This window comes from Phocoena phocoena, chromosome 11 (assembly GCF_963924675.1).
Source record: "Phocoena phocoena chromosome 11, mPhoPho1.1, whole genome shotgun sequence".
NCBI lineage: Eukaryota > Metazoa > Chordata > Mammalia > Artiodactyla > Phocoenidae > Phocoena > Phocoena phocoena.
This window is the reverse complement of record NC_089229.1, coordinates 8,345,096-8,371,653: the sequence shown is the minus strand read 5'-3', so window position 1 is coordinate 8,371,653 and position 26,558 is coordinate 8,345,096. Positions and strand designations below refer to the sequence as shown.

Here is a 26,558-nt window from a genome sequence, read left to right as displayed (position 1 = left end):
AATTGTCTGCCCTCATCCCCAAAAGCAACCCTCTGCAGCTCCAGAGGGAGGTAGAAGATGTGGTTGCTAAGCCCAGGTAGCTGATGGGCTTCTCTGATGGCCACAGTATTCTGGGATTGGTGCTGCGGTCCATTATGACAATTCTGAAGCCCAGGTGGAGACATGAAGGATCTATGGCATGAGGACACTGAAGGATGTGAGAGGCTGGGGGAAGAGGAATGGCAATGTCAGGATCTAACTTGTATCTTGGCGACTGTGGGCCTTGCTTCCCTTTGTGCGCTAGGCTCCTTTGGGCAGCATTCACTCACCAAGCGAATATTTACTGAGCACCTACACTACGTTAGGTCCTGTGCGGGATCCACCTGCCAGGGATACGGGGGACCAAGGCAGGCGTGATCTCCACCTGCACCGAGTTTGCCATTGATGGGAAAGGCCAACAACACTGAACTCTGGTGAGAGTTATGAGAGACCTATATGAAATCCCAGAGGTGGGGAGGGAGAACACTTACAGGGGTGGTCCATGAGTTTTTGAGTAAATCGTGAAAATTTTAAAGCAGGAATGGAAAGGCGACAGGAAAATAGTTATTGTCAAAGACAAGATCTTGGAAGTCTTGAGTTCTAATCAGCAGCTTTTAATATTCCTGAAGTATTATGGTTACTGGGAAAGGGGCCATTCACCTCAGCAAACAAGCTGAGAATTCAAAACGGACCTCCCTTCATAGTGAGACACTCAGAAACAGGTAATTTCAAAGCAGTATAGGACCTGCTACTGTAGCACAGTACCTTTGAATCTGGTAAGAACCATGAGCCTGGAGCCTATCCCCCTGCACTTAACTCCTAGCTCTTGCCCTTCTACATGAGCAATCTCAAGACACTCAACCTACCCATGCCTTCGCTTTGTCATCTGCAAAATGGGGATCATAATAATGGCGAGCATTTACTGAGCACTTACTCTGCACTGGAGAGTAGTATATTATTTCATTTAATAGTACCTTAACAACTCAGGATCCTCACATGGATGTAATGAGGATCCCATGTGTAAGGCACTCAGGACAGTGCCTGATGCCTAGTGAAACTTACATAAACGTCAGTGGTTTTATTATTAGTGGCCAACCAGAGGGAAGAGTGGGACCATCTGGGCCTTACGTAAGACGCAGTGACAGAGAGAGGTGTTCCAGGACGGGGGAATGCCTTCACCAAGCCAGTGGTGTGACCCGGCACGGTGTATGCTGGGAACTACACAGCGTGATGGCTCAGAGTCAGAATCTGAAGTCGGGCGGCTCCATTTATTAGCTGGGCGACCGTGAGCAAGTCATCGGCGTCTATGAGTCTCAGTTCCAGAGCTTGCTGAAATCCATTCTTACTGCACTTTCGCGCAAGGGGCCTACTTGGCCCTCAATAAATGCCGGTTTCCCTTGGGCATCTTCCTTTCTCCTCAGAACCGCGCTGGGGTCAGGCAGGCGGTAGAAGCGTGGGAGGGATTAGGCGACAATATAATAGCAAACACAGAGGGCTTTCTAAGTGAAGCAGACATCGATCTGATGATACCCAATCCTCACAGGAATCTTAAAGGCGGGTCTTAATGTACCTTTTTTCAGATGGGGAGACTGAGACGCAGAGCTGCTGAGTAACTTATGAAGCGCTAATCACGTTTCTAGTAAACCAAGAGAAACTCCTTAACCGTCAACAACCAACCGCCGAAACTGAACAACCTTGAGGACTCGGGTCTCCCGGAACCCCGGGGGCGGGACCAAGCGGAGGGTGTTCCGCTCCCGGACTTCCGCTTCCGTCCTCGGGTCCCCGTCTGGCCTCGGCGGGGTCGTGTGTTCGGGATGGCGGCGGGGGGAGACGGTGGCGGGCGGGAGGCGGCCTGCGGGCACGACAGCTACCGCTCGCCGCTTGCCTCCCGTTATGCCAGCCCGGAGATGTGCTTCGTGTTTAGCGACAGGTACAAATTCCGGACCTGGCGGCAGCTCTGGCTGTGGCTGGCGGAAGCCGAGCAGGTAAAGTGCTCCGGAGCTGTAGGCGGGCCCGGCCCCGCACGTGCCGGGTTGGGTGCCGAGCGCCGGCTGAGCCTCCGGAGGCAGCCTCCCCGTTATTCCAGAGGAGCAGAGGCCCCAGGAAGCCCAGGGCAGGAGACCCGGAAGCCGCCACCTGTTGCCTCACGTGTTTTAATCATCGAGGGTTCGAGGCGCACAGGGGGCGGCAAGAAGTGCAGTTACCCGTTTCAGGGAGTATCTTGGCGGTTTCTGCAAGAGTACATAGCCGAGCGCTCGTTCCGTGCCGTTGTGCTCGTTTCTGTACACGTCTTTCCCCCGTTAACCCGTAAAGACTTTGCAAGCTAGGTGGTGGTTTTCCCACATGGTAGGGAAGAAGACCAAGCCTCGATGATGCCCAGCGCGTTATTTGCTCCTAACCATTGATAGCGGAACCCGGGTGTGAACCCGTGTCCCGTGCAGAGCCTGACTGAGCGCTCAGCCACTTCGCCCTCCACAGTGCCTCAGTGTTGTCTGAGACCGGACCGTCACTACAAAATCCATGTTTCCTGGGCCACCGTTTCTGCTTCACTCTGCTGCCGTCTGCCTCTGGGGAGGGAGAATCAGGGTTATTAGATGAGATGTATGGGTTCTCTTATAAGAGCTGCATGTAGACCTATTTAGCCCAACGATTTCAGAAATAGCTACAGACGGGCCTTTGCAGAGGAGCTGAAGGAAACTGAAGGTGATCCACAGAGCTGTAAAGTTTCAGAGGAAAATGCCACAACAAGCAAGATGGCAGTACCCAAATGACATTTAGTAAACCTGGAAACAATCTTGAGTACGTGCCTAGGACCGAGGTACACGGTCCCCAAACAGGAAACTTTCTTCTTAGATTTTACCCCCTTCCTATCACTATGCTCAAGAAAATAAAGTAGTACATAACACTAGCAGACAGAATGCTCTGTAATGGCCTGTATGGAAAAGAATCTAAAAGAGAGAGATATATGTATATGTATAACTGATTCACTTTGGTGTACACCTGAAACTAGCACAACATCGTAAATCAACTATATTCCAATTAAAAATAAAAGTAGTAGACAGTTCTACAGTGCCTGCTATGTGTGTGCCTGGCAGTTTGAAGATTAAAAATTAATAGTTTACTAATCCTCAAAACAATTCTTTACAATAAGTAACTTATTCCTGTTTTACAGAGGATAGAATGGAGGCACAGAGAGATTTCATAAACTGTGGGCTCAGATAACAATAATAGATAGTAGACAAGAGCATTAAGTGTGTTGTGGTTTGTTATGTACTAGCATGTACTCTATTTTCTGTTTTACTTAGTACTCCATGTAGATAAGGGTGGTGGCACTCTTAAGATTTTGCCACTCAACATAGCTAGTAAAAGCTTCAAGCTGGGATTGAAATGTAGAGTCTGAATATGTGTTCTTTCCTCTGCCCAGTCTATATATACATTGCCTGAAATGCATACAATTTTGATATCTCCTGAGTTTGGATTATCTATTAGCTAGGTTGTCAAAATTAACAGCATAAATTACATCATAATTCAGTAGTTAAAAAAAAAAAACTTGAGCGATGAGAGATTAGGAGAAGTGCTGAAAATTAGGAGTAGGGAATAAATTTTGAGAAGACACATTGCTTGGGGATAGGAAGCATTTTGGCCACGCTGCCCCCTGCTGCTTTGCTTTGGGAGGAGCCCTGAGATGTCATGTCTGATGACTAAAAATCCAAGGCAGCTTGGCCAGATGTGGCTAGTGTGACTGAGGAATTGAATTTTTACTTTCCTTTTTTTTTTCCGGCTGGGCTGAGCGGCATGTGGGATCTTAGTTCCCCCACCAGGGATCGAACCTGCGCCCCCTACAGTAGGAGCTCCGACTCTTAACCACTGGACTGCCAGGGAAGTCCTGAGTTTTTACTTTTAAATTTTTACTAGTTTAAATGTAAATAGCCACATCTGACTAGTAGCTACCATCTTGGCCAAGGTAGGTCTTAAGATGTGAGCCCCTTCCCAGGGCCAGGCCTTGGGGCTTTCAAGTGAGGTTTGGATAAATTTCACCAATGTACATATTCAATACTTGGCTCCAGGGTTCTGAGCTGCCTGTGGGCTGCCAGCTATTTTTTGTCAGCCTGATTTTTTCAGTGATAGATGAATGTAAGATGTTGATGTGTTTATTTTCTCATTTGTATCTCCCGGAATTGCTTGCTTTTTTTTTTTTTTTAATTTATTTATTTTTATTTTTGGCTGCGTTGGGTCTTTGTTGCTGCGCGCAGGCTTTCTCTAGTTGCGGCGAGCAAGGGCTACTTTTTGTTGTGCGCGGGCTCTAGGCACGTGAGCTTCAGTAGTTGTGGCACTCAGGCTCAGTAGTTGTGGCGCACGGGCTTAGTTGCTCCGCAGCATGTGGGATCTTCCTGGACCAGGGCTCGAACCTGTGTCCCCTGCATTGGCAGGCAGATTCTTAACTGCTGCGCCACCAGGGAAGCCCCGGAATTGCTTTCAGTGGCACTGAATTTTCTGCACATAATTTGTTGGCAAAGACACTAATAGCATTCCTAATTTTGGTTTCTCTGGCTAAATCCATCTAGATCCAATGTAAAGCTGTGGCCTGGATGCTACACTTTGGGCACTTATGTGCCAAGCACTAAAGAGTAAGCAATAAATACCACAAAACTCTTCTCTCAGAGAGTGTATATACGTTCTAGAGGGGAGAGACAGGCTAATAGATTTGTAAAAATGTCATGTGGTGATAAGTGCTCTAAATAAAACCAGGCTAGGACTTCCCTGGTGGTGCAGTAGTTAAGAATCCACCTGCCAATGCAGGGGACATGGGTTCAAGCCCTGGTCCGGGAAGATCCCACACGCCGCGGAGCAACTAAGCCTGTGTGCCACAACTACTGAGCCCATGTGCCACAACTACTGAAGCCCACGCGCCTAGAGCCCGTGCTCCACAACAAAGAGTAGCCCCCACTCGCCACAACGAGAGAAAGCCCACATGTAGCAGCGAAGACCCAACACAGCCAAAAATAAATTAATTAAATAAATTAAAAAGCAACAGGCTAAAGGGATAGATAGAGAGTGCACAAAAGAAGGGTATTTCACATGGAAGTCGGGAAAGACCCCTCTGAGGAGATGGCGTTTGAGCCCAGAGACCAGACCTGTGAGGGAGTGAGCAGAGACGTAGGGACAGAGGGAACAAAAATCAGGATTGCATTGTTTTATATATTGGAGTTCCCTTAGAATATAATTTACCATGATTCATTTAGAAAGTTGTCTCCTTCTCCCCATGTCCTTTTAGTTTAGTTGCCCCAATTTTAGTTTAAGAATTGGAAGGTAGGGCATAAATGCTTAACATGAACCAATTTTTTTTTCAGTGTCACTTCAATTCAAATAATTGTGCTACAAGAAGTTATTTTATTTTATTTTGCCTGTTCTGCAGACATTGGGTTTGCCTATCACAGATGAACAAATCCAGGAGATGAAATCAAACCTGGACAACATTGACTTCAAGATGGCAGCTGAGGAGGAGAAGCAGTTACGACATGATGTGATGGCTCATGTGCACACGTTTGCCCACTGCTGCCCCAGAGCTGCTGGCATTATTCATCTTGGTGCCACCTCCTGCTATGTTGGAGACAATACAGTAGGAGCCCGTGATGTTGTTTTGTTTCCGCTTAGACTCAGTGTTTATAATGCATTTATAAATTTTCTTTGATTTTGTCCATTTTAGGAAGCGACTCCATAGATCTTAGGATCTCAGTGCTCAGGAATTTTCTGCTTTTGGTATCCTTCCAATCTAAACTATAAGCCCCTAATGACCTCCATAAAATGAGACGTATAGACACTGCCTATGCATTGGTATGCTGGACGTAAGCCGAGATCTTAGCATTTTAGTGGCCAAAGTAGTTTTCCAAAGGGATTTCCTTTCCAAAGTCCTTTTTACTCTTTGCCAAGACTTCTGAAAAAAAGAAATAATTACATTATAATTCTTAAGTCCTTTAATTAGCAAAAGTGTCTCATAGTCAAACACGAGAAAGTAACAGCAAACATTTTCCTAAGTTTACTAGGTGCCCAGCACTATTCTGAGCACTTTCTATGTATTACTTCATTTTTTCTTCACAAAAGGCATAAGAGATAGATTCTGTTATCTCCATTTTTAAATAGCTTTATTGAGGTATAATTTAATACCATAAGTTTACCCATTTTAAAGGTACAGTTCAGTGAGCTTTAGTAAATTTATGCAATCATTCAGCCTCACCACACTCCAGTTTTCGAGCATATCCCTCACGCCAAGAAGTTCTATTTTGCTTGTTTTACAGTCAATCTTCACTCCTGCTTCCAGTTTCAAACAACCACTGACCTGCTTTCTGTGTCTATAGTTGTGCCTTTTCTCGAAATTTCATATGAATGGATTCAGAATATGTAGTCTTTGGCTTTGGCTTTATTTTCCCCATTGCCACAGATGAGGAAGTGTAGAAGTTGAAGAACTTGCTCTAGGTTTTGCAGCTGGAAAGGATTCAGGCCTGGGTAGAGTGGCTCCAAAGCTCTGCCCTTATTGCAGGGCACCCGTGGGACTAGAAGTTAGAATCCAGATACACTTGCAGTTCAGAAAGAAGCCGTAATTTCTAAGTTGCCCCAAGTAACATTTTTTGTCTAATGTGGTACGTAATTAAAGGCATCGATGTGTAATTGGTGAATCAGATAATGGGAGAACAACAGTTCTCTAACTTGGAGTATCCTTTTAAAATGACCCAGCATGTAGTTGGGCTCAACAATTACTGTCTCATAAACATGTGTTGGAGTTGCCTGCAACACTTACATCTCCTAAACCCCCAGGAACAGCTTTAAATTTCCTAAACCTAGATCTTGTAGTTCATGACTTTTTTTTGTTAGCAATGATTGACCTGAAAAAAAGGGAGTGGAAACTAATGAGATGTGCCTTATGGATTTTTTTTTTTTTTAACCCCTATGTATTCTTCTCAGAAACGCAAACACTAATCTTCGGGAAGGTATAAACCCTGTTGACCTGGACATCTTTGCCGTATTCACGATGGGGCATACCCCTTATCATTTTCCCGTTCCATTAGATACCACATAAATAGGGCTTTGTAAGTATAAAGCCTTTGTGCTTATAGATGCCAGTCGTACTGCTCTCTAAGTTGGTGTGCTTTTAAAACAGTAATCAGAGGAGAATTTCTGTCAGCATCTTCTGGCTTGCACAGTGTGTTGCTGAAAGTGAGATAGGCAACTAGGTTAGAAACCCAGTGGTGATGGCCAGAAAGTGTCATGTCATAATGTTGTTTGGGCAAAGCCGATTAATGTAAGATCACTGCATTTCCCTTGCAGGACTTGATTATTCTTAGAAATGCATTTGACCTGCTTTTGCCAAAGGTAAGAAGTTGACAGAAGTTTCTTACCAGTCCTAAGATTCCCTGTGACAGGAGATGGGCACCACGATGTAAAGCAGCACAATGTAAATCTAAATAAGTTATTGTTTACTCAGCTGAGTGATCCTCGATCTAACCTGTATAACTAATTATGTCTTCTTGAGCTAAATCACTATATAAGTTAATGCTTTCTAAAGCATAGCCTTTTAAGTGAACAAAGTGTAACCAGCAGCACGTGGCTGGAATATGTGGGTCAGATTTATGATTTTGTCCTGTTTTTCTTCATGAACGTGCCAGTGGTGGTAAAACTGTGCAGAAATAATTCGTGACATTTTAGGTAGTCAACTCAGTTTCTGAATGTTGGTTAGTATGAACTCTTCAAGGCACTTTAAGATACAAAGATGAAAATGAAAAAATATGGCTTCTGCCTTCTGTGAGCTGGAGGTGTAATTGTATATGAAATTGTCTCCAAGTTTAGTTCCTGTTTATGCAAGTGCTCAGCCTGAATTCACTCCTTCTCGCACATGGTCTTCCTTGCAGCTTGCCAGGGTGATCTCTCGGCTTGCCGACTTTGCCAAGGAACGAGCTGATCTTCCCACCTTAGGTTTCACACATTTCCAGTAAGTGAGAGGGTTACCTCTTGGGAATTGAGCTTGTTTATGTGCATCCAGCTTCCATGTATTCCTTCAGTTCTCCCTTCTGCATGGTAACCTGGAGGTGAGAAATCTCAAAACATAAGCACTTGGGGTGCCTGTGAGGAATGAACCTTATACCTACCTTAAAAGCTATACTGCTTAGAGAGTAAATCTAGTGGTTCGTTTCACTGGAAAATATGTATACAGAAAGTATTCTATTTTTTTTTTTTTCCTTAATTTAATAATCTAACACTTCTGGTATCTCCTTTGCCTACAGGGAGATCTTTTAGGGGCAAGGAGGAGGTTGGAGAGCAGATCCTGTTTGGGTCACAGGGCCTGATCCCTCCTTTCCCACTCCAGGAATCCAATGCTGGTTAGTAGAGTCAGCCCAGATGGTTTTGCAGGTTAGGACAGTAGACAGCTAGTTGGGGTAACTATGAAGGACCAGAGTTTTAGATGGGTACCTTCCTGCGGCATGAGCAGGAGGGAAGGAGGGGCTCTCCCAGTTTAGGCCCCAGGAAGGGGGAGCCTCTGATTGCTCCCTTCTTGGATCTGTTTCCACTCTGCCTCTCAAGCAAGTATTCTTGATTCAGTGATTCCATTCTTTTTTTTTTTTTTTTTTTGCGGTACGTGGGCCTGTCACCGTTGTGGCCTCTCCCGTTACGGAGCACAGGCTCCGGACGCGCAGGCTCAGCGGCCATGGCTCACGGGCCCAGCTGCTTCGCGGCATGTGGGATCTTCCCGGACCGGGGCACGAACCTGTGTCCCCTGCATCGGCAGGCGGACTCTCAACCACTGCGCCACCAGGGAAGCCCTGCCGTGTGTTTTAATGGGGTGTTGCTATGGCAACAAGGGTATCATCCCCTGTAACTTAGGAAAGCCTATTGAGTTTAATCTTCCTTAAAATTAGAGCCTTCATTATTAGTAGCAGAAACCAGAAGGATTTGTTCCTGTGAAGGAGTCAGTGCTCAGTGTGTATGGCTGGGCCATGACAAATATTGCGTTCTGTGCTGGCTCCATACACACCTAGCGTCACCTGTGCTGCAGCTCCTCTTCTCCTGCATCTTTTGGAGAGTGCTCAGGGAATGCAGGCATTCCAGTATTCCTCTGGGGATGGATTCATGAGAGGTACCTGCTGCCACAGTTAGCAGCCGTTAAAAACTCAGAAAATGGTATTGCTGCGTAGATATGACCTCAGAATGTGTGAGTCCCTGCAATTGAAAAGAAACAGCTTTATTGAGATATAACTGACATACCATAAAATTCATCCATTTGAAGTATACAGTTCAATGGTTTTTTGTATATTTACAGAGTTCATGCAGTCATTACCAGTATATAATTTCAGAATATTTCCATCACCGCCCCCCAGAAGACCTGTACCCATTAGCATTCCCTCCCATTCCCCCATTCCCCCCATTCGCTAGCTCCTGGCAACCACAAATGTGTTTTCTGTCTATGGATTTGTCTCTTTTAGACACTTAGTTTAAGTCGAATCATATAATATTCATCTTCTTGTGACTGGCTTCTTTTCACTTACCATAGTGTTTTCAGTGTTTATCCATGTAGCATGTGTCAATACTTAATTTATTTTTACATTATCTATTCACCAGTTGCTGGACATTTGGCTTGTTTCCACTCTGTTGCTATTATTATGTATAATGCTCCTATGAATAGGTCCATGCAACTGTATTTTTTTCTTTGCTTGTACCAATAATCTAGTAGCAGAAGTTAACAAGGAAAACTACCATAAGATTGATTTGGGAATATGCGTCCTAACTTTTGATGTGTATGCTATAGACATTCCTAGTGGGGTGCCTTGGTGTCGCCAGCTGTCAGTCTCATTAGCCTAATAGAAGAGAAATCCCATACGGAGTAGGCTAGGTCATCTGACAGAACTCTGACTTTATTGCAGTTTACGCATAATTGTTTTATGTTATAAACAGACCTGCAATAGATTGATTTAGACCTCAGACTGACGACAAAGCCATTAGCTATTATGTTAGAGTCCTCTGGTTGTGTGTGTTTTGGGATTATTCTCCACAGTTTGACTGGGCTCTTCATTGGATCTTTTTTGTTGTTGTTGTTTTATTTTTTTTTTATTTTTGGCTGTGTTGGGTCTTTGTTGCTGCATGCGGGCTTTCTCTAGTTGCAGCGAGCAGGGGCTCCTCTTCGTTGCGATGCGTGGGCTTCTCATTGCGGTGGCTTCTCTCTCTGTGGAGCACAGGCTGTAGGCCTGCGGGCTTCAGTAGTTGCGGTGCATGGGCTCAGTAGTTGTGGCTTGTGAGCTCCAGAGCCCACTCTCAGTAGTTGTGGCACACAGGCTTAGTTGCTCCGTGGCATGTGGGATCCTCCCAGACCAGGGCTCAAACCCACGTCCCCTGCATTGGCAGGCGGAGTCTTAACCACTGCGCCACTGGGGAAGTCCTTCTTCGTCGGATCTGGACTCTTTACATAGCCCTTTCTTTACTGTCAGTCTAGAGTCACAATCTCCAGTATCGTCATCCTTGTTTTATTTTATTTTATTTTTTATTTATTTATTTTTTTTTTGCGGTACGCGGGCCTCTCACTGTTGTGGCCTCTCCCACTGCGGAACACAGGCTCCGGACGCGCAGGCTCAGCGGCCATGGCTCACGGACCTAGCCGCTCCGTGGCATGTGAGATCTTCCCATGTCCCCTGCATCAGCAGGTGGACTCTCAACCACTGTGCCAGCAGGGAAGCCCCTTGTTTTATTTTTTGATAGCATTTTAAAAATGAACAGTTATCGGGCTTCCCTGGTGGCGCAGTGGTTGAGAGTCCGCCTGCCGATGCAGGGGACATGGGTTCGTGCCCTGGTCCGGGAAGATCCCACATGCCGCGGAGCGGCTGGGCCTGTGAGCCATGGCCGCTGAGCCTGCGCGTCCGGAGCCTGTGCCCAGCAACGGGAGAGGCCACAACAGTGAGAGGCCCGCGTACCGCAAAAAAAAAAAAAAAAAAAATGAACAGTTATCTTGTTTGTTTACTTGTTTACATGATAATATGAGCTCCACTTGTCTGTTTTGTTCTTTGTTGTATTTCCAATACCAAGAACACATTAGATGCTTGGCAAATGTTTGGTACGTGTGTATTTCTTGCCAAGGCCTGGGGACAAACAAAACAGACATTGTCTCTGCCCTTATAGTGCCTCTTGATGGTGAAGAAAGAACTATGCTAGTAGCCCTTTAGTTCTATAACCTTTGAATATTTATAAATGACATTGAATTTGCTTAACTTATTTGCTTAAACTTTTTAGCTCTTGTTTTGTCTTCACTGGTTTCTCTGTCTCTTACTTTAATTCTTGCCCTTCCCAGAGGTAGCAGTGATTATTAGAAGAAGCAATGAAGGTTTTATGAAATAAGTCACTGGTTTGAGACCTCTCTGCGTTCTCTTTGGGTTGTTTTCAGGCCTGCTCAGCTGACCACAGTTGGGAAACGTTGCTGTCTTTGGATTCAAGATCTTTGCATGGATCTCCAGAACTTGAAGCGTGTCCGAGATGACCTGCGCTTCCGAGGAGTGAAGGGCACCACTGGCACCCAGGCCAGCTTCCTGCAGCTCTTCGAGGGAGATGACCAAAAGGTATTCTGAAAGTGACCTGGGTGATACAAACTCAACTGTAGGAGCACCAGAGACAAAGCTGACCTCCAGGATGGTAGGAGCGATTGAACCTGGAATGGGTGGAGTCTGGACTGGAAGCGGGTAGTGAAGGCCAAAACCTGGGCAGGATGACTTGTCAAGATATTCTCCTACTAGACACACCTGAATTTCTATAGGGATGTCTTTTCTTTCCAAGGTAGAGCAGCTTGACAAGATGGTGACAGAAAAGGCAGGATTTAAGAGGTAGGTAAGTGGGAAAAGTGTTGGCCTCCTTGTTAAGTAATGAAAGATACTATTCCTCTAGATTTGACCTTAAATTTTTTGTTGTTTTTTTAAATTCTTTCTCTGTCCTTCCGCCCATTTCCTTCCATCTCTAACCTGGGTTTTATTCTTATAGTCTGGATTCTATTATATTTCTTATAATTTATAAGAAAAAAGGAAGCTGTTTAGTTCTGAGTTCAGTAGAGTAGCCTTACCCGTATTGTTGCTGTTTTGTGTTTTACTGAGGACCTCCGATGGGTTGGTCTCAGTCTGGCTATTTGCAGTGAGGGCTACAGGCTCCCCCATGGCTCCTTGCTTCAGGCACTTCACTGGACTGCAGCAGGACAGAGGCTCGCTGGACCGTGTTTCCTCCTGGGGTCAGGGCGGCTGTCTGGGTATCAGTAAAAAGGGTGGAAGAGCAGTTTGTTCCTGGAGCCACATATCAGCGAGGTCCTGGGCTCAGTGTGACTTAGCGCTCCAGTGGCACCAAGCTTTCGCTCAGTCTGTTTTTGCTCATTTGTTTGACACAGTCACATTTTGGAATATTTTCACGTGAGGCTCTTTTCTATTCATTACTAGGGCTTTCATCATCACAGGGCAGACCTATACACGAAAAATAGATATTGAGGTGCTGTCCGTGCTGGCCGGCTTGGGGGCATCGGTGCACAAGGTGAGTGGTGGTAATAATGGGAGTGTTGGACGCCGCAGATAGACCCGCCCAGCCTCACTTCAACTTCATTGTGGCTTTTGAGAGATGTCAGATATCACTCATAGCAATTTGGGGCTGGTCAGTGAAGCCTCTTAAGTGAAGGTGTGTTAAAAGGAAGGACTAGTTTCCATGTTCTCATTAAGTTCATCTTACCATTGTCCGTCCGTGATAATCCTACACAGTGTTTCACCAGAACACTCCGTGCTCCCCGAATGCCAGCTCTTCAGGAGCTGAGAGGAGTCTCCCTCGGGGAAGACATGCTGCGCTTCAGCTCGGCGGGCTCCCAAAGAGCTCACCTCCTCCATCAGTCCAGTCCCTGCCCCAGACCCCACATACTAAGAGTGTGGGTGATGCCTGTGCTCCTGCTTTTCCCCAGATTTGTACTGACATACGACTCCTGGCAAGCCTCAAGGAGCTGGAGGAACCCTTTGAAAAACAGCAGATTGGTGAGTGTTGTGTGGAGACCTGGGAACACCGCGAGATGCCAGGAGGTCCGCGGGCGCGTGTAAGCAGTTCCACCAGGAGCGTGCTCGGCCGTCCACTGTCCCCTGAGGTCTTCCTGCCTTTGCTTCTTCTCCTTTACATGGACAGGCTCAAGTGCAATGCCATACAAGCGGAACCCTATGCGCTCGGAGCGGTGCTGCAGCCTGGCCCGTCACCTCATGACCCTTGTCATGGACCCGCTGCAGACAGCATCTGTGCAGTGGTTTGAACGCACACTGGATGATAGTGCCAACCGGTCAGTGGAACGGGGGTGTCACATACAGCAAGTTGTGGGAGGACCAAGAGGGGCCTGGAAGCATCAGGACTTCATGAGCATCTCTGTATTCCCTCCTTGTCCCTGAGGAGCCTGGAGTCTAATAGGGAGGCAAGAACATAGAAGGAAGAGTGTGATATGTGTTCGAATCAAAATATATACAGAGTAATCCTTGTGGGGGCAAAGCGGAGGGAGGGGTGGTGGAGGAGTTGAGGGAAGCTTCACAGAGGTGATGCTTTAGACTTAAGAAATCTAGGCATTTTTTAACATTTGAGACAAGATTGGGAGCACGTATAAAGGCACAGAGCAGTAGAAAGAACAGTTGGGGGAGTTACTACTAGTCCGGTAGCCCTGGAGAATGAAGTCTGTAGCAGGAGATGAGGTCGGACGTGCTCTTGGGTAGCAGCCAGTTTATGAAGGGCCTTCTAGGCCCTGAAAAGGAGTTCAGATGTTGCTCTTTCTTTTTCTTTTTAAGTCTTTATTGAACTTGTTACAGTATTGCTTCTGTTTTTCTTTTATGTTTTTTGTGGGTTTATTTTTGGCTGTGAGGCATGTGGGATCCCAGCCCCCCGACCGAGGATGGAACCCGCACCCCCCGCATTGAAGGCGAAGTCCTAACCGCTGGACCTCTAGGGGAGTCCCAAAGATAACTGTTCTGAAGGCAGGGGGATGTCAGGTGTGGTGTCTTGACACAGCAACATCTTAATTAGTTATGAGATGGGTCAGGAGTAATTTGTAGTTACTAATAAGGTACCAGCATGCACGTGATTTTCTGCTTTGTGTATATATATACTTATTAATATTCAAAAGCAGATTCATTACCCTAGTTTGCTTGTATTCTGCTGGAATTTCTTGAGAGGAATTGATCAGAGTTAAAGCTAGGTCTCTGGGGTGTGTGCATATTCCAGGGTTTATGGGAATAAAACATGTGAACTCATTCGGAAGTCAGCCATTGACTGTTTTTTAGCAGGCTGTGACCTAATCAGATGTGCACGCTAAAGTACCCTGCACCAATTTGGAGAATCAGTTGTAAGGGGACAGAGAGCTGATCAGAACAAGTTAGGAGGCTACTTTAAAAATCCAAGTTGGGCTTCCCTGGTGGCGCAGTGATTGAGAGTCTGCCTGCTAATGCAGGGGACATGGGTTCGTGCCCCGGTCCAGGAAGATCCCACATGCCGCGGAGCGGCTGGGCCCGTGAGCCATGGCTGCTGAGCCTGTGCGTCTGGAGAGACCACAGCAGTAAGAGGCCCGCGTACCGCAAAAAAAAAAAAAAAAAAAAAAAATCCAAGTCCAGGGGCTTCCCTGGTGGTGCAGTGGTTAAGAATCCGCCTGCCAATGCAGGGGACACGGGTTTGAGCCCTGGTCCGGAAAAATCCCACATGCTGTGGAGCAACTAAGCCCATGAGCCACAACTACGGAGGCTGTGCTCTAGAGCCTGCGAGCCACAACTGCTGAAACCCACACGCCTAGAGCCCGTGCTCCACAGCAAGAGAAACCAATGCAATGAGAAGCCCACACACCGCATCGAAGAGTAGCCCCTGCTCGCTGCAACTAGAGAAAGCCCACGCACAGCAACAAAGACCCAACTCAGCCGAAATTAAATAAATAAATAAATAAATTTATTTAAAAAAAAAACGAATCCAGGTTCTTCCCTGGTAGGTCCAGTGGTTAAAACTTCACCTTCCAATGCAGGGTGTGCGGGTTTGATCCCTGGTCTGGGAGCTAAGACCCCACATGCCTCACGGCCAAAACACCAAAACAAAACAGAAGCAATATTGTAACAACGACTCTAAAGTCTTCAGTAAAGACTTTAAAAACGGTCCACATGAAATAAAAATCTTTAAAAAAAAAAAAATCCGAGTACACACTGGCACAGTGGCCATGTAACTGGAGAGGATGTGGATATGAAATCGATGTCGGGTGGGCTGGCCTTGGCGGTTGACTGGAGTGAGAGTTAAGATGGTGACGGGGTGCTGGTGCCATTTCCCTTGTCAGGAGCTACAGGGAGAGGAGGCGTGGGGTGAGGTGGTGAGCAGCAGGCAGTGGAAAAGTGGCTGAATGCAGTTCTGGGTCTGGGGAACCTACAGATCAGCCAGGTGGAGCTCTCCAAATGGGTATGTGGTCTGGTGCTTGGGCAAGTGGTCTTAGTCAAGAGATGGTAGATTTTTTTTTTTTTTTTTTTTGCTGTACGCGAGCCTCTCACTGTTGTGGCCTCTCCTGTTGCAGAGCACAGGCTCCGGACGCACAAGCTCAGCGGCCATGGCTCACAGGCCCAGCCGCTCCGCGGCATGTGGGATCCTCCCGGACCGGGGCACGAACCCGTGTCCGCTGCATCGGCAGGCGGACTCTCAACAACTGCGCCACCAGGGAAGCCCCAAGAGGTGGTAGATTTGAGGGTCATTAGGATATTGGGGTAGTTGAAGGAAATTGTCCAAGTAGCACATCTGGCGTGAGAAATCAGTAGCAATCAGGGCAGCTTCTCGGGACATACCCTCCATTTCATGGAAATCGTTATTTGCTTGAAGCGATAACTGAATTGGCTGTTTGTTTTCTAGACGAATGTGTTTGGCCGAGGCATTTCTCACTGCAGATACGATACTGAATACGCTGCAGAACATTTCTGAAGGCTTGGTGGTGTACCCCAGAGTAAGAGGCCTCCGTGAAAAAGCACAGTATGAGGGAGGGGTTGGAATGTGGCGGGGTGGGTGGCCTTCTGCTCTGGAGTGAGCGTGTTGGAGGAGCTGGATTCTGGTCCAGTAGGAGCTCTTCCCCAGCAGAGCTCACTCTTCAGGTTGTGGCATAAGCTCTAGGGAACTAGGTCTGTGGGTTTCACAGACATGTTTATAGAAGAGGGAAGAAGAAGTGCTTCGAATTGGCTGAAAATTGTCCACCAGCGAGTCATCAGCTCTGCTGTGACGGGCAGAGTAGACTGCTCCGTTGGTCTGTTTGTGAGTACCTGAGGCAGGTGGGTTTGTTCCCATGCTGTACTTGGCTCCTAAAGTCAGGCACTGAAATTGAGCAGACTTGAGGTTTTAGGAATCATTCTGATGAAGCAACTTTGAAAAGTTTACTCAAGTCAATATTCCTTTTTAAAATCAAAATAATACTCTGGATTATGAGAAAACTGAAAAATAACAGTGTAGCATAAGACAATCCATAGATATGGTAGTTCGTGTCCCTGCTGTGTATCGTTTTGGTCATAGCTGATGTCCTACTGTGTGTATGACCTTGTAACCTGAGGCATCCTTCTTGGTGCTTCACTCGTACAGGTAATTGAGCGGCGCATTCGGCAAGAGCTGCCTTTCATGGCCACAGAGAACATCATTATGGCCATGGTGAAAGCTGGAGGTAACCGCCAGGTTTGTAACCCCTCATGCTCCTGGGTAAACAAAGTACACCTTAAGTCCTGCTTTCTCCTTCCCAAAGAAGGATGGACGAAGCTGTCTCTGTTACTACCTTCAGTCATGGTATTGGTGCAGAACAGTGACCATATGCTGCCCTAGAACAGGCTTATCTTTGGAGGGTGATGGCGGTGAACTCGGTTTATTAAAAAGTGAATTGCTTAATCACTTGTAGAAAAGATCCACTTTCAGTGAAGAAATTAGGTCTGAATTTCCATAGGAAATGCTGGGAATTGGGCAGGATACAAGGGCAGATGGTTCATGAAACTTTGGAGGAGGCCTTTGCTCCAGCTGCTATAGACAGCATGGACCCTCAAATGCCTGTCACTAGCAAGCCAACCATACTCCTTGTCTTCCCAGGATTGCCATGAGAGAATCAGAGTGCTCTCCCATCAGGCAGCTGCTGTGGTCAAGCAGGAAGGGGGTGACAATGACCTCATAGAGCGTATCCAGGCTGATGCCTACTTCAGTCCCATTCACTCCCAGTTGGACCACTTACTGGATCCTTCTTCTTTCACCGGTCGTGCATCCCAGCAGGTAAACATCAGAACACTTCTGTGGTGCTGCAGTCTTCCCCAGGTGCCCTCTTTGTACACTGCTGGGTGTACAAAGAGCCTGCAATATTATCTATTAATATAATGTTTCTGCTTCATGGGAGGTATGCTGAGAATGGGGCTAGTTAGAAAGAATTCAGAGTAGGTTGCTGGCTAAAATTGAAAGATTTGGTTGTTTTGAGCTGCCTTAAGTGTTTCTCCCAGTGGATTTCTCTGAATTCTCTTTTGGTCTGGAGCTGTGGTGTAATGGACAAAGATTGGGTTTTTACTGTCAGGTAGATTTGGGTTCAGTCTTGACTGCCTACTTTTACTGGCTGGTAGGATAGAGATACATATCTCAGAGCGTGGACTGAAAGGCCTAGCTTGGTGCATAGTAACTATTCAGTAAATGTCTGTCACTTTTCCTCTTTGGCCTTTTGGAGACTATGGGTTAATTCAAAAACATTTATCGAGTACAGACTAGGTGCTCAGATTGTGTTTGGCTGCTGTGTTTAATTCTGGTGCTTTAAAGATGAATAGATAATCCTTATCTTCAGGGAGCTCAAAACTTAATGGTGAAGGCTTAGAATACCAAGCTACACGTGCAGGAATTGAGGGAAGCACATCTTTTTGGGGATCACAAAGGAGACAGCCCTAGATTAGAAGAAGTTAGGAAAGACTTCTTGGAAGACATGACATCTGAGCTGAATCTTAAGGACAGGTAGGAGTTACTTGTAGGGAACACCAGGGTGAGAGGAGATGGCAAATGCATGGACGTCCAGCATAAGAGAGAGTTGCCAGATTATCAGGTGCCCTGGAAGCAGTTAGGATTTGAAGTAGAAGACAGACGGGAGCTTATCATTTATATTCAAGTCACTCTGGTGTATTGGATTTGAAGGACTTAAACTGGAGGTCAGGAGACCAATAAGGTGGCTGCTACAGTGGGTAAGCAGTCGGTGACGAGGGCTTTGAGCCAAGGCCAGGGTACGTGCACACGGGGCACAGGTTCGAGGGCTGTTTAAGATGTTAGTCACTTGGAAGCTAGTTGAATGGGGAGGAGGGAAGAAGCAGTGCTGATTTTAGCTTGGGTAAACGGGTGGAGAATGGTGAGACCAACTGAAAGGACACAGCCAGGCTGGTTTGTGGGGAGGGGCAGCCTGGTGGGCCTGATGGGGTGAGCTGCCTGTGTCTAGGGAGAGATTTCTGACAGGGAGTTGAGAAAAATAGAAGCTCAGTGGTGGCATAAAAGTTTATCAAATAAGGTCTCAGTGTTATGAATTGACATTGAAAAAAGGATTCTCAAAACTTAACGTGTTCTTTTGTCTTGCATTTGCTTTCTTCTTTGGCAGGTACGGAGATTCTTAGAAGAGGAGGTGCATCCCCTGTTAAGACCATATGAAAGTGTAATGAAGGTGAAGGCAGAATTATATCTGTAGAGTTGGAAGAGAATTAAACAAAAAACCGTTGTTGGCTCTGTTAACATTTTTTGCCGAGTCATAAAAACTGTTACTCTAGTGCCTTATTTTATCTCAAGAATTGTTACCATAGGGACTTCCCTGGTGGTCCAGTGGTAGAGAATCCTCCTTACACTTCAGGGGACGCGGGTTCATTCCCTGGTCAGGGAACTAAGATCCCACATGCTGCGGGGGCACCTAAGCCCTCGAGCTCATGCGCCTCAACTAGAGCACAAGTGCCACAAACTACAGAGCCCACGCACCCTGGAGCCTGTGCGTCACAGCTAGAGAAGAGAAAACCCACACGCCACAACTAGAGGGAAGCCCATGCGCCGCAATGAAAAATCCTACATGCCTCAATGAGGATCCCGTGTGCCGCAACTTAAAATAATAAATAAATATTAAAAAAAAAAAAGAAGAAGAGTTGTTATCGTAAATTAATACAGCACTTTTCTTTCCATGGTGCTTTCACATTTCTCAAGTTTGCAATGCAGAAATAAATTGCATTGTGGTTGGACTCTTTTTCACGGCAACACAAATTTTCGTAATAAATGTAGCTTATAGTTTGCACTCTGCTCTTTCAAGGCATATTTTCCAGCTAGTCTAGTCCTTTTTACACGTTCCCTTGATTGCAATTGCAAGATGGTGAACAAATTCCTGGTCCTCTCTTCTGAAAGTGAATTTGATCTAGGCCTAGCAAAATAATCTGGATTCAGTGATTCATTATAGCTGGATACCTGCATTTCAGTTGTATCTGATGAGAATAAGTAATGAAATTTAGAGCTATGGTAAATTTTCAGAGAAAGCTGATGTGATCATCAGGCTTAGCTGAAGTTGTGCCCAGCTTCACTTGATCTTTGGTTAAGGCTTATATATCAAGGACATGCTAACTGGCCATACTGATCTCATCAAGGCGTTTGACAGTCTCTGGTCCTGATAGCTGGTTGAACCAGCTGCAGCCAAAGGTGAGAGAGTGATCATCCACCTGGAAGGAGAGCAGTAGTGTTATGACATAGGCTTCTATCCTTAGCCCTGCCTATTGTGCATGTTTATTCAGCATAGATGAAAAGGAAGAAAGCTTATTTCTCAGATTTGCAGATGACACAGAACTAGGACAATTAACCAATACGTTTACTTGGTAAGATAGCTTAAGATCTCACTTAACCAAAATAGATTGAAACGATGTGGCCAAAATGAAGATAAAATTAAGGTAAATGTAAATAACTTCAATTCAGTATGAGCCAGAAGTAGTTGCCAGTGAGGGAAGACAGTTTTAGGTTGTGTTAATGGTAGTGTAGCGTCCGGAAAAGGCACGCTGTTCCAGACCCGTGGCCTTATGTTCTATTTTGGACACCCAGTCTGAGGAACAGAGATAAACTGGAGAGCCAACCTCCAAGGAAGCCCTTGTCACATGAGGAGCGGTGGAGTGTTAGGGCACCTGTCTTGTAAGAAAACTTGCCATTGCTTCAAATACCGTTGTGAGGAGGAAGAGTGATGCAGCTGAGACAGTCCATACCCATGGTTGAGAGTGAAGCAGAGGCATCAGAGCTGCTCTGAGTTGGTGCTTCTCCCCCCCCCCCCCCCCCCCCCCGCACCTCCACCCTTGGGTCACCTAGTGGTCAGGAGTGGGAGTGTCGTGAGGGAGAAGAGGCAGAATCGGCCCCAGTTGTATCAAGTCAAAGGCAGCCTGAGTGAAGAACTCAACCTGTGGGGAAGAATAGGAGGTGATCCTTAAAGACAAATTTTTTTAAAAAAACATTTTTTATTTTTATTTTTTTTGCAGTACACGGGCCTCTCACTGCTGGGGCCTCTCCCGTTGCGGAGCACAGGCTCCGCACGCGCAGGCCCAGCGGCCACGGCTCACGGGCCCAGCCGCCCCGCGGCATGCAGGACCCTCCCGGGCCGCGGCAAGAACCCGCGTCCTCCGCATCGGCAGGCGGACCCCCAACCACTGCGCCACCAGAGAAGCCCCAAAGCCAAATTCTAAGTGCAGTTCAGGGTGGCAAGCAGGTATGGACCGCCCGGAGCCATGGGATATTTCAGTTCTTCCAGGAACAGTTCGATTACTCTTAGTCCTCTCTTGTGAGCATCTGGAAGGGATGTTTGAAACTACTAGGTCTCGCACAAGGAGTTAATCCCTGGGCGCTGTTCAGACACCCCGTCTACTTCCTTCTCTAGTACAGGCCTCTGGAGAGGAAGCAGCTACTATCAGTGCATCGTAATCTGAGAGCTTCTATAACATACCAGACACACTGGGGATACCAGATACCGTGGATTTTAGTTAATAAATTTCCTCATAGAAAATAGATGACAGTCTTGTTCTGACAGTTCTGATCTCTAGTGATTGGTGGTTTGGCTGGTTTTTCTTCCTAGGCTATTTGAGTGGGTGGGTTTGTGTGTCTTCTTTCCTCTTCCATTCTCTTGGTTTTATAATTATATACTTGTGATATACTCTTTTTTTGTAACATCTTTATTGGAGTATAATTGCTTTACAATGTTGTGTTAGTTTCTGCTGTATAACAAAGTGAATAAGCTATATGCATACGTATATCCCCATATCCCCTCCCTCTTGCGTCTCTCACCCCTCTAGGTGGTCACAAAGCATCAAGCTGATCTCCCTGTGCTATGCAGCTGCTTCCCACCAGCTACCTATTTTACATTTGGTAGTGTATATATGTCAATGTTACTCTCTCACTTCGTCCCAGCTTGCCCTTCCCGCTCCCCGTTTCCTCAAGTCCATTCTCTACATCTGCATCTTTATTCTTGTCCTGCCCCTAGGTTCATCAGAACCTTTTTTTTTTTTTTTTTTTTGCCGTACGCGGGCCTCTCACTGTTGTGGCCTCTCCCGTTGCGGAGCACAGGCTCCGGACGCGCAGGCTCAGCGGCCATGGCTCACGGGCCCAGCCACTCCACGGCATGTGGGATCTTCCCGGACCGGGGCACGAATCCGTGTCCCCCGCATCGTCAGGCAGACTCTCAACCACTGCGCCACCAGGGAAGCCCAGAGCCATTTTTCTTTTAAGATTCCATACATATGTGTTAGCATATGGTATTTGTTTTTCTCTTTCTGACTCACTTCACTCTGTAGGACAGACTCTAGGTCCATCCACCTCACTACAGATAACTCAATTTAGTTTTTTTATGGCTGAGTAGTATTCCATTGTATATATGTGCCACATCTTCTTTATCCATTCATCTGTCTATGGATACTTAGATTGCTTTCATATCCTGGCTACTGTAAATAGTGCTGCAATGAACATTGTGGTACATGTCTCTTTTTGAATTATGGTTTTCTCAGGGTATATGCCCAGTAGTGGGATTGCTGGGTTGTATGGTAGTTCCATTTTTAGTTTTTTAAGGAACCTCCATACTGTTCTCCTTAGTGGCTGTGTTGTGATATACTCTTAAGTACAATTTTGTTATTTTAACATTTTAATTAAAGGCATTTGGGTGGGCTTCAGGTTCCTGAGAAGAGACAACACTCATGGCATCTCAAAGATTAGACTGAATTCAGTTAACCAATGATGCAAGCCCCAGGATCTGAACCATCCAGAAATCAGGGTCTTGGCAGACTGTGGGACCACTGTCTTCTGTTCAGCTGCAGTCAGACACCTGGGCACTTACTGCCCTCTTTCCCTGGCTGATGGTAGATTTCATACAATAACCAAGAGAGCCAGATATCCTTCAGTGGAAGCACAGAGGATAGGTGTCTCCAGAACAGTATGTAAATCCAGGGTCTGACATGAAGAAAGTATTCAGAAAATGTCATTTTCCTTTCTGAGCTCAGGAGTGTTCGCCAACCTTCCTCTCTTCTTGCTGGTTAGTTGGGGAGCAGACAGACTTGAGGACATTGCTCTTGGTTTGGTCTGCCTACCATAGGTGAGTGCATCCTGAACTTGAACCAACCAGAGAATTGGGAATGAGTCAACATAAAAAATGAATAGTAAGGGCTTCCCTGGTGGCACAGTGGTTGAGAGTCCGCCTGCCAATGCCGGGGACACGGGGTCGTGCCCCGGTCTGGGAAGATACCACATGCTGCGGAGCGGCTGGGCCCATAAGCCATGGCCGCTGAGCCTGCGCGTGCGGAGCCTGTGCTCCGCAACGGGGGAGGCCACAACAGTGAGAGGCCCACGTACCAAAAAAAAGAAAAAAGAATAGTAAAAAGTTAAAAAAAAAAAAGGCTGGAAAGCTATATAGTGAAATCGTGTGGTCTCTTGGATAATGAGTTTAAGGTGATTTTTTTCTTCTAGTTTTATTGAGGAATAATTGACATACAGCACTGTGTAAATTTAAGGTGTACAGCATAATGATTTGACTTACATATATCATGAAATGATTACCACAGTAAGCTTAGTAAAGATATACAAAATTAAAGAAGTTTAATTTTTTAATTAAAAATTTTTTCTTTGTGATGTGAACTCTTAGGATTTACTCTCCTAACAATTTTCATATATAACATACAGCAGCATTCATTATGTTTATCACGTTGTACATTCCATCCCTAGTACTTCTTTATTCTGTAAGTGGAAGTTTGTACCTTTTGACTGCCTTCATCCAGTTCCCCTTGCCCCTACTCCCCACTTCTGGTAACCACAAATCTGATCTCTTTTTCTATGAGTTTGTTTGTTTTTGAAGTATGATTGACCTACAACACTATGTTAGTTCCTGTTATACAACATAGTGATCTGGTATTTTTATGCATTTCAAAGTGATCACCATAAGTCTATTTATGATATATCACCATAAAACAATATTACATATTTATTAACTATATTCCCCACACTGTACAGTTCATACCTGTGACTCACTTATTTTGCAACTGTGTACCACGTAACTTTCCTCACTTATTTCTTCCCTCTCCCCACCCCCTCCCCTCTGGCAAGCACCTGTTTGTTCTCTGTGATTCTGTTTCTATTGTTATGTTTTGTTCTTTTGTTTTTAGATTCCAAATATAAGTGAAACCATACAGTATTTGTCTGTTGACTTATTTAACTTAGCGTAATGTCCTCTAGGTCCATCCATGTTGTTGGAGATGGCAAGATTTCATTCTGAGTAATATTCCATCATTTATACACCACATCATCTTTTTTTTTTTTTAAATAGGGGTATAATTGTTTTATAATGTTGTGTTAGTTTCTACTGTACAGCGAAATGGAGTTCCCTGTGCTATACAGCAGGTTCTCATTAGTTATCTGTTTTATACATATTAGTGTATGTATGTCAATCCCAGTCTCCCAATTCATCCCACCCCCTCCTTTCCCCCCTTGTATACCACATCATCTTTATCCATTCATCTATTGATGGGACAAGATATTGCTTCCATATCTTGGCTATTGTAAACACTGCTGCAATGAACATAGGGGTGCATATATCTTTTCTAATTAGGAGTGGAATTGCTGGATCATATGATAGTTCTATTTTTAATTTTTGAGGAAACTCCATACTGTTTTCTATAATGGCTGCACCAATTAACATTCCCACTAACAGTGCACAAGGGTTACCTTTTCTCCACATCCTTGCCAATGCTCATTATTAATTCTTTTGCATGTAGCTATCCACGTTTCCTGACACCATTTATTGAAGAGGCTGTCTTTTCCCATTGTATATTCTTGCCTCCTTTGTCATAGATTAATTGTCCATATAAGTGTGGGTTCATTTCTGGGCTCTCTATTCTGTTCCATTGACCTATGGTTCTGTTTTTGTGTCAGTAGTATACTGTTTTGATGACTGTAGCTTTGTAGTATAGTTTGAAATCAGGGAGTACACCTCCAGCTTAGTTCTTTCTCAAGATTGTTTTGGTTATTTGGGACCTTTTGTGTTTCCATACAAATTTTATAATTATTTGTTATAGTTCTGTGAAAAATGTCATTGATATTTTGATAGGGATTGCATTGAATGTGTTAATTCCCTTGGGTAGTTTGGTCATTTTAACAATATTAATTCTTCTAATCCATGAACACAGTTTATTGTTCCATCTGTTTGTGTCGTCTTCAGTTTCTTTCATCAGAGTCATAGTTTTGTGAGTACAGGTTTTTACCTCCTTAATTAGATTTATTCCTAGGTGTTTTATATTTTCTTTTTGCTTCTGGGCATTTTTTAAAGTTCTAAATGCAATTTTTATTTAAATTTTAGAAAAGTTTTAGATTTACAGGAAAATTGCATATATAGTACAGAGAGTTTCCATATACACCATACTTGGTTGCCCTTATTATTAATATCTGATGTACCATTTCACAGTTAATGAACCAATTTGATACATTGTTAAATTGAGTCCTTAGTTTTTAGCTAATGACCTTTTTCTGTTCCAGGATTCCACCTGGAACAGACGTTTTATTTATTTATTAATAAATTTATTTCTTTTATTTATTTATCTTTGGCTGTGTTGGGTCTTTGCTGCTGCACGTGGGCTTTCTCTAGTTGTAGCGAGCGGGGGTACTCTTGGTTGCAGTGTGCAGGCTTCTTGTGGTGGTGGCTTCTCTTGTTGCAGAGCATGGGCTCTAGGCGTGCGGGCTTCAATGGTTATGGCGCGTGGGCTCAGTAGTTGTAGCTCATGGGCTCTTGAGTGCAGGCTCAGTAGTTGTGGCACATGGGCTTAGTTGCTCTGCGGCATGTGGGATCTTCCCGGACCAGGGCTCGAACATGTGTCCCCTGTGTTGGCAGGCAGGTTCTTAACCACTATGCCACCAGGGAAGCCCAGACGTTATATTTAGTCATGATAACATTTTAAAAATACTGGAATTCATAATTCCCTGGCGGTCCAGTGGTGAGGACTTTGTGCTTTCACTGCCAAGGGTCCAGGTTCAATCCCTGGTTGGGGAACTAAAATCCCACAAGCCGTGCAATGTGGACACACACACGCAAAAATAAAAAGATGAAAAATACTGGAATTCACATATATTACTTATAAGGTATGTTCTTTATTAGAGATGTGGTCTGATGGACACAAATGTTAGCTCATGAATTCTGAACGTAACTAAATTCTGAACGTAACTAATTCTGAACATAACTAAAAGTAAAAGTAGAATTTGGCTTTTCAATTCTGGATCTTGTGTGACCTTACCTTTACCTCATTAAGTGCTGTGTACTGTACAGACAGATTCTTAAAGGCCAAATTTCTGCCGGGGGAAATAGTTTAAGAGGTGAGTATGGGTGTTAATTTGTTTTCATGAAAAGTCCGAACTCAGGAAGAAACTGATTTGGGCTTCTGACTCAGAATTCAACTTGAGTACTTCAGAGGATGAGGTGATCTGTAAGTGACCACTTGGACAAAAGGTCAAATGAAAAAGAAATGAGTTTTTTGGTGGCACAAAACAGGAGGCCCTGGGCTTCCCTGGTGGCATAGTGGTTGAGAGTCCGCCTGCCGATGCGGCGGACACGGGTTCATGCCCCGGGCCGGGAAGATCCCACATGCCGCCGAGCAGCTGGGCCCGTGAGCCATGGCCGCTGAGCCTGCGCGTCCGGAGCCTGTGCTCTGCAACGGGAGAGGCCACAACAGTGAGAGGCCCGCGTACCGCAAAAACAAAACAAAACAAAACAGGAGGCCCTCTTCTCATGTAACAAGATCCTCTGGCCTTAGAAAAGCCATGTTAGATCTGCCCTTTCAGATTCTGATGCTTTATTTTGTACTGATATTTCATATTTGTGGTGGTATTGGGCCTTCCTTATCTACAGTGGGCCAGAAACTGTAGCTAGGTAACATCCCAGCCCAAGCTGGAGTGGAAGGAGGGGCTCCAATGGATACTTGGGAGCTACTGCAGACCACCCCCTTGTCCTCAATCCCCACAGGAGTTTCCTAGGAAATAACAAGCTCCTATCA

The 26,558-nt window shown here is 45.4% G+C and overlaps 1 protein-coding gene across 3 annotated transcripts; it reads left to right on the top strand.

The window, feature by feature from the left end:
* The first annotated feature begins 1,784 nt into the window (after positions 1-1,784).
* On the top strand, positions 1,785-18,768 carry ADSL (adenylosuccinate lyase). Of its 3 annotated transcripts, XM_065888430.1 has the most exons (13): positions 1,785-2,003; positions 5,435-5,638; positions 7,342-7,386; positions 7,923-8,002; positions 11,438-11,609; positions 11,824-11,870; positions 12,468-12,558; positions 12,974-13,043; positions 13,189-13,336; positions 15,910-16,000; positions 16,624-16,713; positions 17,116-17,292; positions 18,638-18,768. In XM_065888430.1, the coding sequence occupies exons 1-13, from the start codon at positions 1,833-1,835 to the stop codon at positions 18,722-18,724; spliced, it is 1,473 nt and encodes a 490-aa protein (XP_065744502.1). In that variant the 5' UTR covers positions 1,785-1,832; the 3' UTR covers positions 18,725-18,768. The 3 variants fall into 3 exon arrangements, with proteins under 3 accessions (XP_065744502.1, XP_065744503.1, XP_065744504.1); XM_065888431.1 differs by lacking the exons at positions 1,785-2,003; positions 7,342-7,386 and having other exon boundaries at positions 5,459-5,638; XM_065888432.1 differs by lacking the exons at positions 1,785-2,003; positions 17,116-17,292 and having other exon boundaries at positions 5,459-5,638.
* The last annotated feature ends 7,790 nt before the right edge of the window (positions 18,769-26,558 follow it).

What these genes read in the sequence shown, in the direction of transcription:
- ADSL (XM_065888430.1), top strand. Translation starts at nt 1,833, where the DNA reads ATGGCGGCGGGGGGAGACGGTGGCGGGCGGGAGGCGGCCTGCGGGCAC. An exon ending in GAAAAGGCAGGATTTAAGAG is followed by an intron (nt 11,871 to 12,467) that starts GTAGGTAAGTGG and finishes ATTCATTACTAG; the next exon opens with GGCTTTCATCATCACAGGGC. An exon ending in CTGGATGATAGTGCCAACCG is followed by an intron (nt 13,337 to 15,909) that starts GTCAGTGGAACG and finishes TTTGTTTTCTAG; the next exon opens with ACGAATGTGTTTGGCCGAGG.